We start from the raw sequence: 19,968 nt of genomic DNA, 5'->3' as shown, positions 1-19,968 counted from the left end.
CCACAGCTCCCAACCTATCATCATTGATAAATTGTCTGCTCTCAGCCTTCTCTCTTCCCATTACTTTTTCTTTCCATGATTTGATCTCCCCCTTCACTCTGGAGCCCTAGTCCATTGTAAGTCCTCCCAACCAACCCTGACCTCTGCCTCCATAGGGAGTCGCATGCATGACACCGTGCACTTAATGCTCAACACCTCTTGCCTTTTACCTCCTCTTGCCTACTTTTTTCTCCCAGCATCACCCCCTCCACCATCCCCCAAAAAAACCCTGGAAGCCACAATCCTCCCCACTTCCTCCCTTTCATGTAACCACAGCTTTCTGTTCTTTTACTCCCTTGACTTACCTACCAGTCATGCTCCATCTAGCTCTCCCAAGGGTCACTCTCATACTGTTTTCTGTTACTGCTCTATTAAGCCTCTCCTTTGGCTTTTCCTTAATACAGGAGCACTGTAATTTCCAAAACTCACTCTCATCCCACACGGTTTACTCATTTTTGTCTCTAAGTCTATAAAGAGAGCTACTCACAGCTGCTTCCCCAGCCCTCTCCACAACACATACCACACAGTTTCAACATCAGCACTCCAAGTGAAACGCCCCTTGTGAAGGTCACCAGTAACATCATTTTACAAAGAATCCACAGCAAGGAGCTATCATGCTTCAGAAGGCTGAGTGCAAAGAGGTCCTGGTTCACTCCAAATTTCTCCAGAAATTTGATTAGGGCTTTCTCAGCTGTTTCTTTCTTCTTTAGCTCCTATCTCATGGGTCTCCCACATACAAAAGATCTTTTCTATACATCAAGTCCACAGGCTGTACTTCTCTGACAGATCCTGTTACCTCCTGTTCAAAGTCAGGCATGTGGAAAAAAGACTGAAGAAAGACTATTTGATATGTTTAGTATGGCCAAAACAGCCACCTTCATCCTCTTGTCAACACAAAATACACCTCCATCCTAGTCTGTCACTGGAGCTTATAAGCCTGAGGACTATCATCAACATGCTCTTGATGCCTCTCCAGCATGAAACATTGTGCCATATATTGGACCTTGGTAAGAGGGTGTATATTTGTATTCAGGTAACAGGTATTGATCAATCCAAACTTCAACACTGAGACTTTTCTGTGTACTTTAAGCATAGAAGTTATTGATAATATCCTCCTTTCAGAAATTCTGCATTTTTCAATCTTCTACAAGTGACCTGCTCCTCAAGAGCTTTCCTAAAAAGCCATGGAGCTAAGATATTATCACATGCAGCAGTGAAGAAAAATGCCAGCACGAAAGCTATTTGCAATCTTAGGTACAATAAAGTTCTGCAAGGCATCTACTCAAGGTAGCTCTGCCATCAGCAAAATGCCTATCTTAGCTTTAACCCCTGTAGGTGAAGCATGTTTAAATGAATGTATCTATACTTTAATGCCACACTAAACCACTTCTTGGTCTCTACTGTTGTGTACACTCATCTGGGAGTAGATGAGAAACAGCCTATCAAAGGGAAAGCTGATGTAGTTTACCATTCCCACTGCTCGTGCTGACAGAGCAGAGCAGCTTGAAGTGCAGTACATCCCTAAACCACCCACCTTACGACCTGTCCTGGTTTCAGCTGGGATAGAGTTAATTTTCTTCCTAGTAGCTGGTATAGTGCTGTGGTTTGGATTTAGGATGAGAATAACGTTGATAACACACTGATGTTTTAGTTGTTGCTAAGCAGTGTTTACACTAAGTCAAGGACTCTTTAGCTTCTCATACTGCCCTGCCAGCGACAAGGGGGGGGGGGGGGACGGACGGACGCAACAAGAAACTGAAAGTAGACACAGCCAGGACAGCAGGACAGCTGATGCAAACTGGCCACAAGGATATTCCATACCATATGATGTCATGCCCACTATATAAAAGAGGGGGAAAGCTGGCCAGGGGCTGCTGCTTGGAAACTGGCTGGGTATTGTGCATCACTTGGTTTTGTATATTCTAATTCTTTTATCATTATTATTATTATTTTCCCTTCCTCTTCTGTTCTATTAAACTGTCTTTATTTCAACCTGCAAATTTTACTCCCCCACCCCGCTTCCCCCTCTCTCCCCCATCCCACTGGGGCTGGGGAGCCAGCAAACGGCTGTGTGGTGTTTAGCTGCCTGCCGGGTTAAACCACAACAAGACTGTAGCGGTTAGGTATCTGAAGTGACATCTATGAGATGTATATCTTGCAAAATCTGTTCACATCTTGTATGCATGTGACTCTACCCTGTGAAGCACATAGAATATGCATACCATTTTCACCCTGGGCTGTTTTCCAATCTGAAGTAAATCTTACTACTATGACCTCTGTAGATCCCGTCATAACACAGATCTGGATATGAAAAACACTGCCACTGATAGCTTTAATGACCAAGTCATCGTAAACAAGTACTGACACTGGGTAGTTTCCCCAGGTCAGAAAGGAAAGAGACCATAGAAGTCCACACAACCAAAGCCTTACTGCTAGCCCCAACACACTCAGTGACTCCAAAGCCAACCATAGGAAATCAATTTCAATTCATTCAAGCAAACGCAGCCCATCATAACATGCCTAAACTTGAGCCAGCAGGAAAACTTCCTTCTAGGATAAAGCAAGACCTGGTTCCCTAGCCACAGATAACTAACGCCAAAGTACAGATAGGGAAGCTCCTGCATTTTGAGGGACACTCCATTTTAGCTCAGCAATGCAAAGGGGTAGCCTGCGAGACTGAGAACAGACCGCACAAAGTTCTGCCTCATGCAATATTAATTAGAAATGATTAATTTTCTTCAGCAAGGTTCAGAACTCTGGAAAGAACAAAAGCTGCACATCTGCATGACACAGCCAAATCCAGCTGCTTGTACTTGCAGACCAGAGTCTCCCTAAACGCTACGATTGCTACAGAGCCTGTCAGGGCAATATAGCCAACCATGCAGTTGCACAAACACTTGAGGCTACAAGTACTTTACTCTGAAGATGCCGTGAGACAAAAGACAATTTTTCATGTTTCACATTGTGCTGAAGTGCAACCTGCCTCATGGTGCCACCATGTAGAGGATGCAACCTACAGATCACTTGGAGAAGTAAAAGTTATTCTACAAATAACTTTGCTATATATAGAATATGAAATTACTGAGGCTGAATTGATGGATCAGCACACATTTTCTTGAAATACCTTATTCAGGCCTCTTAAGTAATGTTCAACTCAAAATAACCTGGGGTGGAATGGGTATTTGGGTTAAAGAAGGCAGCAGGACAGGACACCATATTAAGTCTCAGGGACTAGTTCTGCAGCAAAGGAAGCAATCCACTTTGTCTTCATGCCAACTCCAGCCCAACAACCGCCACCAACTTGCACATTCAATACACAGGGCAATGTGAGGGACCAAGCTTTCACGTTAGATGTAATAGAAAAACATTCTTTACTCTGCAAGTGTCTTTACAAATATATATTTATATATTTAAGCCCATTTCAGGCCATAAAAGCCCATAAAAAACAAGCAGTACCTTTTTGAACAAGAGAAACTGCCATCTGGAAGTCTGAGGTGAAAGACTCCCACACAAGGGCTGCTTTGGCGCTTCTCTGAAGGCCTCTATTTAGCACATAAAACCATCTTAAAAATCACATCAGCCTTTTATCTGCAAGGAGGGGCACCATTTTTACCCCACCTTCACTACTCTCTGTATGAGGTAAACTGGAATCACTTTTACATAATCACTTACTGCTTTAAAAAGGAGATATTGTATCCTGAAGACCAGCTTTTCCAAAAAACATTCATGAGTGGGTTAAAAAAGTAAGAAGCTGCTTGTGGATCCAACCACAATGTGCTGTTGTCTCAAAATAGAAGTTGATACTAAAAAGCTATCCAGATACATACAAGTACAAACACTAGAGCTGGTCAGAAAGATTCAATTTCAACATTTTTTAAAAAGCAGGGAAAATTTTCTGCAGTGTGGCTTTTGCATTAATTTCCCCTATCCTTACTTTACTACCAGTTCCATAAACCCTTCAAAAAAAAAATCACATCTGTTGTAAGAGTGCAAAGTCCATCCAAATCTTGTGTTTAAGTTCACTATCACTACACTTTAAAAATCCTGATGGCAAATAAAAAGGTCTCAATTTAACTTAGCAAAAGTGATATCTAGAAAATATTCAACACCAAGAGGTCTTACAAAAAACTTCAGACTACTAAGGCATTCTAAGGCACAGTGTTTTGGAAGAAGTGCTTTCTCCCTTTGGTGTTGCTTTATACACATCACGTGTGTGAGTCTGAGTGATGCACAGAGCTGCAATGTATGCCATGCCTTTTCCCAAACAGTGAAGTGAATCTTCTTCCGCAGTTTCAGACGTAGGCTCCCAATGCTGCATGAAATTCAGTTAGACATTGCACCAGCTGCTGAAACTTGGGTCTTTCTTCAGGATCTAGGGCCCAACAGCAGGCCATCACAGCAAAACTGCAAGACAAAGACAGATGGAAGACATGAGAACATAAGCCAGGCAACCACAGTCCCAACCTGAAAGTGAAAAACAGCATTTGCCACTAGAAAACCTGCTGACTGGAGAGAAAAGGAACCCTGTATCTTCTGATACACCATGCTGAACAACTCCTTCAGAAGACAGACACCTAGAATGATCAATAAATGTGCTGTGACTGGAAGTGCTGGTTTGATTTAAGATACCAGTCAGAGGCAACCCAGGAGGAAGCAATACATAGTTCATTGGAAATTGCTCAACTATTGTAAAAGCATAGTTCAAAGTGTTTCTGTGGCAGATTTACAGGAAGGGGATTTGGAAGAACACATGAGGGAAGGTAGTGCCTGTCTGTGCACTTGCATTCTCCTATACCATTAAGATTGTGAATAAACCCCTCAAGCACTGCCATTTAACTCCATTACACACAGTACTTCTCTGTAGCCTTACTGAGAACGGAGATTCCCTCTACCTACAAACCTGCTGGCTTCCTACACTGCAGCCCCACAAACACTAAGCTGAAACCCCCTGGCCCCTTTGCCTCTCTCCTCCCATCCTGCTGATCAACCCCATTTCTCCCATGTGTCAAAATAAGAAAAAGAGTTAGGTCAGGATTAAGTGAAACTTAACAACAGAAAGCATTTAATTTTTGCCCGAGTACCCTGACATACGTCACTGAAGCCACACAAATACTTACACAAGGGTTTGTCTAAAGGCAGAATAAACAGGCAAGAGAAGGCAAACCCAGCTCTTTCATTGATAAGGCTGGCTTAAGATACTGATTAAAAAATAGACATTTTATCCTTTCTCCAAAAATATGCACTTACAGTTCATCAGGGCAGTTGATTGGCTGAGCTATTCGATAGCCATCCTTTAAATAAGCAGCCATCTCAAAGGGGTCGATATCAACATATGGAGTCTGTCCTAAAGTCATCAGCTCCCACAACGTTACTCCAAACGCCCACTGAGAAGAAATAGCATACAGCATTAACGGAACATGCTGAATTTTGAGATCTCCTTCAGATATTCCACAAAATCTGTCACAAATAAGACTACACAGAGTAAGAAAGCTTTACATAAATACTATATACATCCAAGTTCAACACAACAATACTTTGTCTTGAATAGGGACAATTAAGAATCACAGAACAAGTGTCAAGTTGAACTAAAATTAAATCTTAATGCACTAAGATTTTAAGGGATAAAAAATTATGTATTTACTGCATTTTTCCAGTATGACATTCCAAAACACTTAACAAATCTAAGGAATATTAAACACCAAACCACTGCTTTGAAAAAGTTAACCACTTTATATTACATTTTACCTCTTCAAAATACTACCCAACATTCCTTAAAAAAAGGTCTCTGAAATCCAAAGGTTCAGAAAAGCAGACTAAAGGAAACCATCATTTTTTCAAAGTCATCTGTATATTTTGAGCATACACTCACAAGTAGGACTCACAAAAAAAATAAAGATTTAATCCAAGTAAACTTGACAGCTGGATCAGCATTCAACACATTCAGCCAACAATACTTGCCAAAAGGAGCTTAAGGTGATGAAATATCTATCAATCAATTCATGTGCAAGCACAGTACAAGTAAAATGATTTACTAGCTGGTACCAATAGACCCAAGAGACAAAACCTAGATGGTGCTGATACTGCACACCGATGATTCACTGCTGAAGTTACAAGTGCTGCAAACATCATGATTTATTAAAAAAAGGAGCATAATTCTGCAAGCCTCAAAAGATTCTTGGTTTTAATCAAAAGAAATCCCACCCCATCCTCAACCAAAGCCTTAACACTAAGGGATGCTCTCAGTGGACACTGATAGGAAGCTCAGAGCTGGAGAATGGCAGGGGCACAGATGCAGCCCCCGCTCTGAATACCCATCTATTAGCAGTGTGGGAAGGCAGGGGATGACATCCTTTTCATTTGCAGTTAAGAAAAATGCTGAGGGACAAGTGGTGGTGCACCTAGAACATGAGAATAAAGGGTGATTCAAGCAAAACTACTCTGAAAATATAGCTATTTCTAATTCCATAAGTAGCTGCATAAAAATGGCATAAAGAAATGCAGAGCTTCATGTCCAACAGAGGGAAAAAAACACAGAATTAAAATTCAACAGGAATTGTATTTTGTTTTTCTATGCTTTGGCTGACTGATATAACTGTTGGCAGAGGCGGAACACATTAGGAATGTTTCAAGCCAGCAAAACCATTTTAAAGAAATGCATCCAAAAAGCAAGCCTAGAACACATGCCAACTGCATCTTAACAGGCACCACCTAAATTGTTTGTAACAGATTTCATCACCGATTATAAGCTACATGCAATTGATAACTAGATTTGTTCCTAGCAAGCAGACAAAAACATATTACACCATATTTGCAAAAAGCATCCAGGTAAATGCAATGATGATATTTAGGGCAGATGGTATTTTCTACACCCAGAAGAACTGTCTGGTTTTGCACACTGCAAAACTCAGACAGCTACATTTGCAAAGTTAAGAAATCTATATTAGAAGCAGAGTTGCATTTATCCTTATATAATGCAAAAAGAAGTTCTGTGTTAAAATAGTGTGGACTTTATGCTGAATTCACTAGTTTTCTGAAACGGTTATGATACTGAGGTGCCTTCATCCTAATAAAATTCTACATTTCACTGCCAGCGTTACATAAGCTTTTCTTTCCAAGTCCAGTCTTCACAAACAGTGAACACTTTCATATTCCAGGTTTAAAAAAAAAGAAAAAATAAGAAATCAATGTTTAATTGATCCCATTTAGTATTATAAAAACATGCTTTTACAGGCAACTTCTATTTCCTGCTCTGTCTTCAAGTTTGGTATAACACAAGCCACCACACATTTTCCAAGGAGTACATAAGTATTTCTGGAGCAGAGCTGACTCCTTTCCTTCCCTTGTTTTTTTTTTTTTATGTGGCTTGAGCACTAGTACAGAGACTATGGCAATGAGGGGAAAAAAAAACCAACCAGAACTTTTCAAAAGTTTTCTAAACTAGCATATTTTAAGATGCAGATTGCAATCTCTGGATGTAGTCATGTTAAGGAAAGCATCATTACCAAAGAAAACACCCCTTTAGCAGGAAGACACAGATTGTAAGGGCAAGTGGTTTACCATTAACTAGCACTCTAATTACCACAGGTTGATCTTCAAGGACAAGCTCCTGTAAGTAGAACAGTCCGTTCTGATGTGCAGGAAGCTGAGCAAGCATGATAGAAGGCCACCATGGATGTACTGACTAAGTCCGGACACTAAGGAAGGAAAGAGAGGGTGGAAGCAGGAGAAGGCTACTTGAGAAATGCAGTGAGAATGCATCGACATGCAGGGATGGAGTTCTGAAAACCAAAGCTCAGCAGAGTTAAACTACTAAGAAATGCCCATAGAGGAAAACGTTTAGGCTGCACTGAAACCAAGTGTGTACACACCAGACCACCATGCCAGACCAGATGCATCCAAGAGTGCTGAGGGAGCAAGTTGAAGTCATTGCAATGCTGCTCTCATCATCTTTGAAAGGCCACCACAATTGGGAGAGGTTGCCGACAACTGGAAAAAAGGCACCCTCTTGAAGAGGTGGGATCCAGGGAACTACGGGCCAGGTAGTCTAACATCACCTCCTGCTAATATTGGGGAGCACATGATCCTGGAAGTCACTTCCATGCATATGAAACATAAAGGTCTCTAGGAACAGCCAGTGTGGATTCATCGAGGGCAAACTGCCTAACCTGGCTAGCTTTTTGCTGAGAAGACAGTGTTAGTGGACACATGGTGAGCAATGGATGTTCACCTTGACCTCAGCAAGGCCTTTGACATCATCTTCCATAGCATCCTTATTGTCAGATTAATGAGATGTTGACATTAAAGTGGTTGGACTGCTGGACTCAAATAGCTATGATCAGCTGGTTACTAGTGGCATTGCTCGGGAATCAATACTGTTCTATCTTCAGTAACAACCTGGACTCTCAGGAAGTTTGCGGATGATACCAATCTGGGCAGAGTGGCTGACAGGTTGAAGGACAGGTTTCTGCAGAAGGACCTCAAGAAGCTGGAGAAATGGGCTGACAGGAACATCAAAGCTCAAGGAAAACAAATTCAAAGTCCTGCAACTGGGAGGGCATAGCTCCATGCACCAGGTCTGGCTGGGGCTGACTGCCTAGAAAGTGGCTTTGCAGAAAAGGACCTGGGGGTCCTGGTGAACAAGCTGAACACATCAGCAGCCTGCCCTTGAAGCAAAAGAAGCCAACTGCATTCCACGCTGTGTTTGCATTAAGTGTAGCCAGCAGATCAAGGGAAGCAATTCTTCCCCTCTTTTGTCTGTCTGTGAGACTGCAACTGAAACACTCTGTTGTGGACTCTGGATCATGTTCATTCAAATAGCAGACAAGTCCCAATTCAGATTGTTCACTGAATTTACTTGCCTTTTCTGCTAACACTACCAAGGAGAACGGGGTGCAACGGACAATTTTGCCGTGCAAGAAAGGCCTGCTTGACATTTGAACTATCTGCCATGAGCAGCAAGTGCAGGAAGCAGGTGTATAGATGCTGTTCTAGACAAATCACTGTTACCTATTCAGTGACATGATTCTCCAATGGCTGAAAAAAGGGAAAAATGTCAACAAAATACATTTACAAAATGTAAGAGGAAAAAAAAAACCCAACAAACTTACCACATCACTAGCACTGGAAAATTCATTGTTAACCAGGCTTTCAAGAGCCATCCATCGAACTGGTCTGTTTTCATTATCTCCCAGGCAATGGTAGTCCATAGGAAATAGGTCTCGAGATAATGCATTGTCTGTAATCTTAACCTGAAGTGCATCGTCAATGCTAATTTAAGAGAACAGAAGTATTTAGCAAACTTGGCATTACAGTTTTACAGAAAATATTTATGCTCAACCTTAAGTTTCAGACTTAGGATTTCATAGGGGAACACTAATCGCACTATCAACATTTCAAAGGGCTAGCATTCTTCTAGATTGACATGCTTATTCTGTGATTACCAAATATCATCAAAGAATGTATTTATTCTGCGTTAACAGATAAGCATTAGAAAAATCAGCAGTCTTAGATTAAATAAAATCAAACACTTACAAGTGCAAAAAAAATACAGTTAAAGCAAACAAGCAACTCCCTTAAATTATTCTTCCTCCCTTGGAGATCACCTATCAGGTCAATTAAACAAATTTTAGCTATAGAACCTCTGTAGCAACAAGGAGCCAAAAATTTAAGCAAAGCAAGAGTCAGTAATATCTTGTTAAAGTAACCAATATTATTTGTGGCCTAAAAGCTTGTCTCTAATCAAGCAATCTGGTATGATATTATTTATTCCCCTCAACAAGAGATATTAATTCTGACTGTTGTCAGAAATTGGATACTGGCTAAGGGAAACTTACTTTTAATCACCAAAAGACTCAAAAAAAGCACAGAGCCTACTGATTTCTTCCCCCCTCTGGGATGTTAATTCATATTCTTATAACTTTAAAAAGTATGTAATAAAGTTCAATGCTCTCATAAACAGCTGACTTCAGAATATGGGTGAGATGTTGGTTTTAACATCTTATGGCAAAAATATAGAAATAACATTGCGTTAGAGGGATTGTAACAAAATGGTGTTTGCTGTCTATTCATCTTGTCAATTATTTCTTTATTTTGATGAGAAAAATCAAATAGAAATGCTCAATCTGTGTGTTTTCCGCTTCACTACCTCAAGTACCTTCTTATTTATCCCATTTCTATGCACTTTCAGGTCAGTTCATTGCCCTCAAAATTTATAGGCCAGGAAGTTTCCATATCTAATCACTCTAAAGAGTTCAGAGAAATTCCTAGAAGACCTGTCTATAAACGAATACAATACAAAGGGTAACTTCACAGAGATTAGAGAGCTCTGACTTGTGTAATCTGTATGTCCACTCTAATTGAGCCCAACTGTGCCATAAGCACATGAGACCAAAAGTATTTCCTCCCTTAACAAACCTGCCAAGACCACTGCAATCCTGGCTCCCTTCCCAAAATTAGGGCACAGGTATATAGGTCTGCTACACTTCATATCAACTCCTCCCAGCCTTTCACCACACAGGAATAGACCTGGGGAACAAAGGGGTGGCAGATGAACCAAAGCCCTTCAAGGGATCTTGGCTACCGGCACCCTCTTTCTCTTTAAAAACCTAATGCTAGCCCAGGATTTCTTGTACTGCAGCACAGATCAGCAGATGCTCAGCTCCTGCCTGCATTTCTCATGGAGAAGGAGCACCAGGTGCACTACGAATTGATTTTTATTGCCAGTGCTCTGCATCACACATATGGCAACTAAGTGAGGAGGGCAAGGAGTCAAGCAGCCTGGACTGCCAACCCTTTGCACAGCAAGGGCACTAGGCTATTAGTTCACTGCACAGAAATGAGAGGTTGTCACAAGGTAACTTCCCTGGAGCACTGTTTATGATCTTTGTCTCCTGTGGTACCACTTCTTCCTCAACATGTTCACCAGAGAGGAAAAGCAACAGGAATTAGGAACAGAGTCTCTCAGGAACTCTGTCAAACTGAGCACCCTTATGTAGTGCAAGAGCCAGGAAAGATTCTGCTGGACTAGCTTGGTAGCACCAGTTCAAAAGCACAAGGGATGGCTTCAGGGTGGATCTCACTACTCCCCCTGTCCCAGCATTTGCTACACCAACAGTGCCTACTGCCAGTGGTGCCAGTACAACATGTACAGTAGTTAAAAGAATATCCTAGGACAAGCATGAATGCTTAAGTGTCTCCCAGCTTTTTCTCTTAGTCCCCCAGATGCAAAGTCAGAAGCTTTGCTGGCCCTGGTTGGGATATTTGAAGAACTGGGCCAAAGACTGCACCTGAGAGGACCAGGAGATTTTGTGGACAGAAGCACAAGGGACAAAAGTTGCAGCAATAGTGACCCCTAACAACCCTGAGGGGCTGGGCAGGGAAGTCAGTCCAAATTTCAGCAACAGGTTCTATCCTGGTGTGGGGAATGTGACTCATGTTTTACTACTAACTGCCAAGCCAAACACGCAGAGCTCTCTAATGGACACCAGTAGCATAGCCCCAAGACTGTCCATATGCTAGAAGTGCATGCTGTCCATGAAATGTGCAAAGAAAGAAACTGGACTTCCACTTGAAGGACTATGTGGGAACAAACAAAGCAAACCCCCAGTTAAAAAGAGGTACAACAAGGTATTTCAACAACTGTGCCTTGAAGATATTGGAGGGACTGAGGCCTTGAGGATCCTAGGAGGTCTTTTGAAGGGTATACTGGAAAACACGTTGGCAAATAAGGAAAAAGACAAAAGGTGGCAAAAAGTTGAAAGACATGGAAGCCAAAGAACAGGAACCAAGACAGTAACCCAGTCACTCCTCCTGCCTGGCCAGCTGAGGAAGCTGAAGATTCAGGAGCATGCTTCAGTCTTTACATCCTTGCACTGGCAGAAGACAGGACCTGAGAAAACCCTGTTGGTATTGCTAAGGCAAAAAGCCTCTCAGATTACATGTAATGCATGCCCCAAGGTCATCAAGAAGATGTGGGCAGCAATCCTGAGAAATTAACTAGTTTATCAATAATATTTTCATAAAACAGACACAAGAAGAATCGAGCAAGTGACCAGACCATGAAGCATTTTATTTTCTTCCTAAAATAAATGAAGCATTGTAGCTGAAGGAATTCAAGATGTGCATCTATCCCAAGTAATCCAATTATGACATAGTGTTTCATAAATTAAATTGTTTATGATAAAGCAGAGCTCAACAAATTTCAAAATCACCTCTAACAACCAATTTCAGGTTAAAGAATTTATATTAATCAAGTGCAGTTACCTCATTAGGGCTTACTTCATTGACTGACAATTTGTACACAGCTCTGGGGTATAACCCAGAGGTGGCTTCTTCTCCTTTTCTTTCATTGCTAGTTCATTAATAAACCAGTACATGTCCTTTGGTGCAGGGGTGGGGGCAGGCAAAAAGGAGAGGTGTCTCTCCAAAACAAGAACTTGAATTCAAGGCTTCAAACATGGTCTTGAACTCTGAAAATAACTATGTTACTTGAATTAGGACATTATTTGCAGATATTATTAAGACTGAGCTCATGGACTAACCGCCCCTTTAGGTATTTCCAGATGTTTAGTTAAGTTCAGGCAGAACCCTCTATTTTCTATGTTTCCCCTTATTAGGTATGAAAGCAGGTGGAGAATGAGCACAGTTGGTGGTGTCTGAGTGATTTGGTTTATAGAAAGCCAAAACACACCTCAAACAATGTCTACGTTTTAAGGGCATATTCCAGGCAGAAGATGGTCTCAAACACTACTTCAGCATTCCTACCATTTACAGAGCACATTCATATCTATCCATCATTTGACAACTAAGAAATCTACCAGCAATCAAAGTCATTTCTAAGAAAAAAAAAATATGAAGAAAACCAACTTTATACAAAAAAAAAAATCTATCCATTGATAAACTGCCAAAGATATTCCACGTTTTTATTAAAGTTTAAGGGAAGCTTTAATATTTTTCAAGCCTTTGAAAAAATAAGGATAGACAAAACCTAGCAAAAGTATTTAAGATGACAATATTCTGCTTTCTTGAAAACCATGCTTTGTGGTTTAAATTATATTTGGAGGGAAAAAACTTCACTGACAAAACCATTCACCCAAAATTTGGAAAAAAAACCAAATAGTGCTATATTTTGAAGTAGACATCAGGTCAACTGGAGAAAGCCCATCCTAACTCTAGCAACTGACCTAACATTGCCTGCATGATGACTCTACCCTGGTTGAGTACTTACACACAGTTTCTAGCAGCCAGGTCTTTGTGAATGACCTCCCGTCTGGCCAAATAACTCATTCCACAGGCTATCTGAATAGCCATATGTACAAGGTCCTGCTGGGAAATTGCCTGCAAGAGCACAGAACAACAATCACTGCAAAAGTACAAGCCCAGTGCCTGTGGGGTTAGTGTTTTTCTTGTATTCTAGTGTGTGCCCCCCATCCCTGCTTTAGCAGCTGATGCTTTCTAGTAGCTACAGACACTACCACCTGTTGAAAACTTATGAAGAATCCCTATTCAATTTTATCTTTTTTTTTTTTTGAGACATGCCAGGGGCAAATGTTTCCAATTTGCAACTGCCTCACTGCTACACAGCTTTTCCTTTGATTAATGGTGAATGTAGGCAAAAATGGTCAATTTTACCCTTCCTACCACACTTTTTTCACTGTTACCCTGGAAACCAACTCATTTTCAGGCAGCAGAGCACAAACAGCAGTCAAAATTCTTGTTGCTATCTACTGCTGAAAACTAGTGCCAAGGTCTGTTACTCCATCTACTTTTACAACTTCACAGTCCTATAAAAACTAAACCCTTGCACATATTTATACCTTGGGTTCCCTCTTCCATTTCTATAGTGTTTCAGAAACTTCAGTATGCAGGCGGACACACCGAGGTTGCAAGACTGGGGTTAAAATAACCAAATACTAAATTAAAACAATGATAAACTGGCTTCTTCTTTAACAGGTTGTTATTAAGAGCAATAGCCATGTATTATTTCAGAAAACTCAAGCATTTGCTTTAGGTATTTGTAGAAAAGTTCTATCTCAAAATAAGTATCTAGGACACTAAATGTCCCATTGTTTGACAGTTAAGCACAGTCATTTCTAGTTACTAAGAGGCAACTCCTGTTTGACATAATACAGATTACAAACACCATTTCTACTTAAATTCTTGGAAAGGGATATTGGTGCAAACCGTAGGGATTTATAACTCAGATTAAGCAGCAAAACAAATAAAATTAAAGCTGAAAAATCCTAGCAGCTTGCCACAACTTGTAAATTAACAGAGGTAGGTGGCCCTTGCTAGTTTGAGATCTGGTACATAACAGGGACAAATGCTGACCTCAGGAAACAAGATTTCATTTTGTGCTTGATTTAGCCTAAAGACAGAAGCCAAACCAAGGTGAAGTTGAATAAAAGACAAGGTAATCCTAACACGAGGCATAGTTTTAATACATATACACACCCATCACTACACACTTATTCAGATTTTTAAAAATAAGCAAAATATGTTCTCATCTAGGAATATTTTCTCACTTCTCATAAAATATATGCAACAAGTTCTACTGAAACGCAGTAAAGTTATGAATGTTGACAAGCACCCACAGCAGTAAAAAAGTCAGCAGACTGCTTCCCTTAATATCTAAAGTTAAATAAATCCATTTATTTTACTTAACAGCAAATCTACAGCAGCACCTTGAAAGTTTAACAGAAGTGCTTTATGCTTACTCTAAAATAATAACTACAGTAATTAAAGGGATAATCTCCTAATTTTACCAAAAATAAAAATCAGTAAATCTGAAATTTCTCCATACACAATTTTCCCCTGTGTATTCCAACTTAAATCCACAATCATATACCATTTTCTCTGTTTTTGAATTATTTTTTTTTAAGATGTATTGATATACCAGGTAATACCCTAATCAGAGTTTAACTCAGCTTCATGCCCTCTGAATGTCTGTCATAAACACAGCCAAGACCGTTTTCCTTTTATGTATCAAGACAAACACTTGCTAGGGAATGTGCTTGCTAATTCTCTCATTCACCTGTTCTGTCGTGACAATACCACAAGTATTTCTTTTAAGGCACATACACAGATGACAAACCAAGTGTAAGTTTAATGGGCAAGAAGTCACAGATTTCTGAGTGTACCTGAGGATTGTTGGCCTCTACCAGCTTGCACTGTCTTAAGAATAGTTTAAGGTTCCCCCAGTTCATGTATGGCAGCAGCACCATTGGTTTCTCTCCCTCTTCTATACAGACATGAGTGATAGGTAGCAGATTCCTGGAAGACAGGGAGAGAAATTCCTAATTATATGAAACTGAAATTTGATAAAAATCTTCTCAATCCCTAAACACTGTAAGTGACAGTTACTCAGCATTGAAGAAAAGCATTTGCTTTTCTTGCAATATGAATTGCAGAGCACAAGGTCTCCAAAATAACTGAAGCCTGGGGGAGAGAAAGAAAGGGGGGGGGGGAGGAGAAAGAAAGGGGGGGGGGGAGGAGAAAGAAAGAAAGGGGGGGGGGGAGGAGAAAGAAAGAAAGGGGGGGGGGAGGAGAAAGAAAGAAGGGGGGGGGAGGAGAAAGAAAGAAGGGGGGGAGAAAGAAAGAAAGGGGGGGGGAGAAAGAAAGAAAGGGGGGGGGAGAAAGAAAGAAAGGGGGGGGAGGAGAAAGAAAGAAAGGGGGGGGAGGAGAAAGAAAGAAAGGGGGGGGAGGAGAAAGAAAGAAAGGGGGGGGAGGAGAAAGAAAGAAAGGGGGGGGAGGAGAAAGAAAGAAAGGGGGGGGAGGAGAAAGAAAGAAAGGGGGGGGAGGAGAAAGAAAGAAAGGGGGGGAGGAGAAAGAAAGAAAGGGGGGGAGAGAAAGAAAGAAAGGGGGGGAGAGAAAGAAAGAAAGGGGGGGAGAGAAAGAAAGAAAGGGGGGGAGAGAAAGAAAGAAAGGGGGGGAGAGAAAGAAAGAAAGGGGGGGAGAGAAAGAAAGAAAGGGGGGGAGAGAAAGAAAGAAAGGGGGGGAGAGAAAGAAAGAAAGGGGGGGAGAGAAAGAAAGAAAGGGGGGGAGAGAAAGAAAGAAAGGGGGGGAGAGAAAGAAAGAAAGGGGGGGAGAGAAAGAAAGAAAGGGGGGGAGAGAAAGAAAGAAAGGGGGGGAGAGAAAGAAAGAAAGGGGGGGAGAGAAAGAAAGAAAGGGGGGGAGAGAAAGAAAGAAAGGGGGGGAGAGAAAGAAAGAAAGGGGGGGAGAGAAAGAAAGAAAGGGGGGGAGAGAAAGAAAGAAAGGGGGGGGAGAAAGAAAAAGGGGGGGGAGAAAGAAAAAGGGGGGGAGGGGGGGAGAAAGAAAAAGGGGGGGAGGGGGGGAGAAAGAAAAAGGGGGGGGAGGGGGGGAGAAAGAAAAAGGGGGGGAGGGGGGGGAGAAAGAAAAAGGGGGGGGAGGGGGGGAGAAAGAAAAAGGGGGGGGAGGGGGGAGAAAGAAAAAGGGGGGGAGGGGGGAGAAAGAAAAAGGGGGGGAGGGGGGGAGAAAGAAAAAGGGGGGGGAGGGGGGGAGAAAGAAAAAGGGGGGGGAGGGGGGAGAAAGAAAAAGGGGGGGGAGGGGGGGAGAAAGAAAAAGGGTATTTGAGTACTTTCCCATTAGGAAGAACCCTCCAGATTTTTTCACTTGGTCCAAAAGGGCTGAAATACATTTATGTGAATACAGGTTATCATTTATATTAAGAAGCGATACATTCTCAACTTGGAAATGTATTATTTTAAATGCAACTATAGATATAAAGTATGTAGCTCCATTACAGTGGAGTAAAAAAAAAAACAAACATAACATTGTGTTTGATCCACTTCAAAATGACAGAACAGAAAATTTTAGTTTTGAATCAATGAAACATTAAATTGCATTCTAAATACAGAAGTATCTCAGGAGTTTTATCACAGGTGTTTTAGAATCATAGAACCATTTACATTGGAAAAGACCTTTAAGATTATCAAGTCCATCAACCATAAACCTAGCACTGCCAAGTCCACCACTAAACCACTTTAAAGGTCCCTTCCAACCCTCCTTATGGCTCAGATAACTCCCATGCTGCATTTTTTTATAAACATCTTCCTATAGTACCAACATATAAATTTGTAGAAACTTGAAACAAACTATATATAGTTTCAATTTCCATTAAACAGTTTTTAAAAAACTATTTTCTATTGAAAAAGTATTAGTAAGTCTCCAATGAGTTACAGTCATTTTTAAAAGGAAACTTTGGAATTTCCCGTTCTTGAAGATGTCTGATAGTCAGATGTCACACCCACAAGCTCGACATACCCATGTAGCTCTACCTTCGATCAAGATAAAGGTCCCAGCTTTATAGGCAGCATACAGAAGAAAAGCTTTTTGGACTTTAAATTAGAGTTTGGCTTGTAAAAGGGAGGATAACAGCTGATTTTGAATGATGAGAGGGGGCTTGTTTCATTTGGTTTCAATTTTGTTTCCCCAAGAACCTGCCAATCCTCTTAATACAATCTTATATTTTAGGCAAGGCCTTAGCTGTAATAACTCTTCGAAGAACAACTTTTCAATGCACTGTGGAACTAACAATTCTGCATGAACTATTTTCATTTCCTCCACATTAACAGTAAGAAAAGATCAATTACCAGCCTAGGGACTTGATGATGAGCATAGGTTTCTTCTTACCTGCACCCTTGCCAGTAATGAAGATCTTTAAGGCCAATTTCAGCCTTTAATCCAAGCTGCAAAACTGCCACTAACTCAAGCTGTTTGGGGCATCAATTTAAAAAACTTAAGCTATGACCCCCAAAAACCACATCATTAATTCTTAAGGAATAAATCCCACCAGTGATGTTACGATGCCATACCAGGAACACACACATGCAAGAGTCCTAAAAAGCATTTCCTTGTGTCCATGTGGGATGGCACCTAATCACAATACTTTTCTGTACCACCTAGAAAATTATGACCAATACAAAACAGACTAGTAAATTAGCTAAACTGACAATCAACCTGCATATATACTTACTCTCGTCATCACTAAGATCCCACCACATTTAACAACTAGCCTGTGCAAGAACCAGCATAAACCAATGCGTGCCTGCAGCATGTTCTTCTGTAATAACTAAGAATATATAAAAGAAATATCTACCCATATTGCACTGCAAGTCTTGGAACACCAAAGACTTTCTCCATTTTCCCCACATGCTGCAACCATTTGATTTTATGGACTGCACAGCTAGGAAAGAAGCTTATAAGCAGTCTTTGCAATAAGAAACGTATCTAGAATTCTGTATTTTAAAGTGACATAAAAATAGTTTCAACTCTTTATGGCTTAAAAAAAAGAAGTTTCAAACATAAAAATATGTTGCTGAATTCTGAAAAAATTTCCCTCCTACTAGGGAGCTTTAAGCACAAGTATTTTCAGCTCACACAGATACAGTTTTGCTTATAAACAATGCTTAGCTTACCTGTGGTGAAGTCCTCTGAGTTTACAGCTTTCAGTCAGCATCATTGTCACCTGTACCTCTGAGGCTTGATCTAAGAAAAAAAACAAAGGAACCACAGATACAACTTTAGGAACAAATCAACATATTAATTAAAATTTGGTCCAGATTTCCAAGTCAGTTAAGGTCATTTGAGCACAAACAGAACTTGTTTGCCTACTTTTTTTAAATGGAATTTAAAAAACCCCAAACGAGTAAGCCAACTTCTAGGGAATATTTCTGCTTAAACAAATGGGGTGAAGCCAAAAAAGGAAATAAAACACACTCCAGGTGCTGACAGACTGTACTTTTGCCACTTCCTGACAGCTTCTGGGCAGGCACGAACTGCCTGCGCTAGGCAGCGTGGGTCACATCCTCCACGCGGGGCTGCTGCTGCTGGAAGAAGGGGAGCCTGCCGTGCGTTTCCCAAAAGCACGGAAGTGCTCAGAAGACACCAGTTTGCTGCTGAATTACCAGTATAGGCTTCTGCAGATTACTTCCACACTGATGGAGACCATTTATTTCTAGATTTACTTATTTACTGCTGTCTACTTGAAACACTTGACTCCTGGTAACCTTAGAAATGTTTGCTCTTCTCTTCCCCACCTTAAAATAAAAACAAACAAACAAAACCCAAAAAACCCAACCCCACTGCTGCCAGCTAAAATTCAAGCATCTGTGAAAACTCCAGTAACCCACAGCAATCAGAACATCTATTGGGCAGAAGCAGAAGTGTTGCCTGTAACCCCTTCCCTACAGATATTTTTGTGTTTGGTTTTTTTCCCCTCTGGTGGCAAGAAGCAACAGTGAAGCTTAACACGATGTACATCAGAGCTCTCACAATCTCACCCTCCTCATACCTGGGTGCATTTTCTGCCCCTCCTTCATGCTAGAACTAGTATTGGAGTGCCTAGACAGCAAGCTAGCACAGGAGAGAGCCCAGCAAAGGCCCATCAGTTTTCCTTGCTGCATTAGGATAAATTTACATATTACAGATGTGTCAAACCTACATTCTACTGCCCTGGGAGGAAGAAGAGGAAAGAACTTATCTGCTCTTTTCCCTTCTTCATGGTCTTACCCTCCTCCCTGCAGCAGCTCTGACACACTTTCCTAATTGAACTTTAATCCTGCAAAAGAAAACATGACTTTTGACTGACTTGAATGGTGAACGTGGTCAGTGCAGGTGAGCACAAACTAGGGAAAGAAAGCACAAAGCCCCGAGAGAGAGCATGGCCTGTCCCTTATGGCAATGGCAAGCTAAACAGATAGGCACTAACCATAATGCACAAATTGGCATTTAGCTTTCCAGATCTGCTGGAACTGGAGGCAGCTTCAGGCACAACACAGCTCCTGCCTAAGAAGGGTTCATCAAAAGAGAAATCACATAATTCAACTTGTAAGCCACAAAACATTGGCTGGATTGAGAAAGGTCCCTTAAGTCAGGGAAAGGAATAATATCCCAAGGCAAACTACTTCAAAG

At 41.1% G+C, this 19,968-nt stretch overlaps 1 protein-coding gene across 3 annotated transcripts in view; it reads right to left on the bottom strand.

Moving 5' to 3' along the window:
- Nucleotides 1-3,422: 3,422 nt before the first annotated feature.
- RYK (receptor like tyrosine kinase) overlaps nucleotides 3,423-19,968 on the bottom strand; it is a 64,529-nt gene continuing 47,983 nt past the window's right edge. For all 3 annotated transcript variants that reach the window (XM_075032236.1, XM_075032234.1, XM_075032235.1), the window contains 6 exons: nucleotides 18,474-18,543; nucleotides 15,177-15,309; nucleotides 13,265-13,374; nucleotides 9,147-9,306; nucleotides 5,287-5,423; nucleotides 3,423-4,443 (listed from right to left, as the gene is read on the bottom strand). In XM_075032236.1, the coding sequence (XP_074888337.1) occupies nucleotides 4,332-4,443; nucleotides 5,287-5,423; nucleotides 9,147-9,306; nucleotides 13,265-13,374; nucleotides 15,177-15,309; nucleotides 18,474-18,543 (722 nt within the window). In that variant the 3' untranslated portion in view covers nucleotides 3,423-4,331. The remainder of the gene's footprint in view (nucleotides 4,444-5,286; nucleotides 5,424-9,146; nucleotides 9,307-13,264; nucleotides 13,375-15,176; nucleotides 15,310-18,473; nucleotides 18,544-19,968) is intronic.

The sequence above is a fragment of the Buteo buteo genome, chromosome 7 (genome assembly GCF_964188355.1).
Source record: "Buteo buteo chromosome 7, bButBut1.hap1.1, whole genome shotgun sequence".
NCBI lineage: Eukaryota > Metazoa > Chordata > Aves > Accipitriformes > Accipitridae > Buteo > Buteo buteo.
This window is presented reverse-complemented; position numbering and strand designations above follow the sequence as displayed.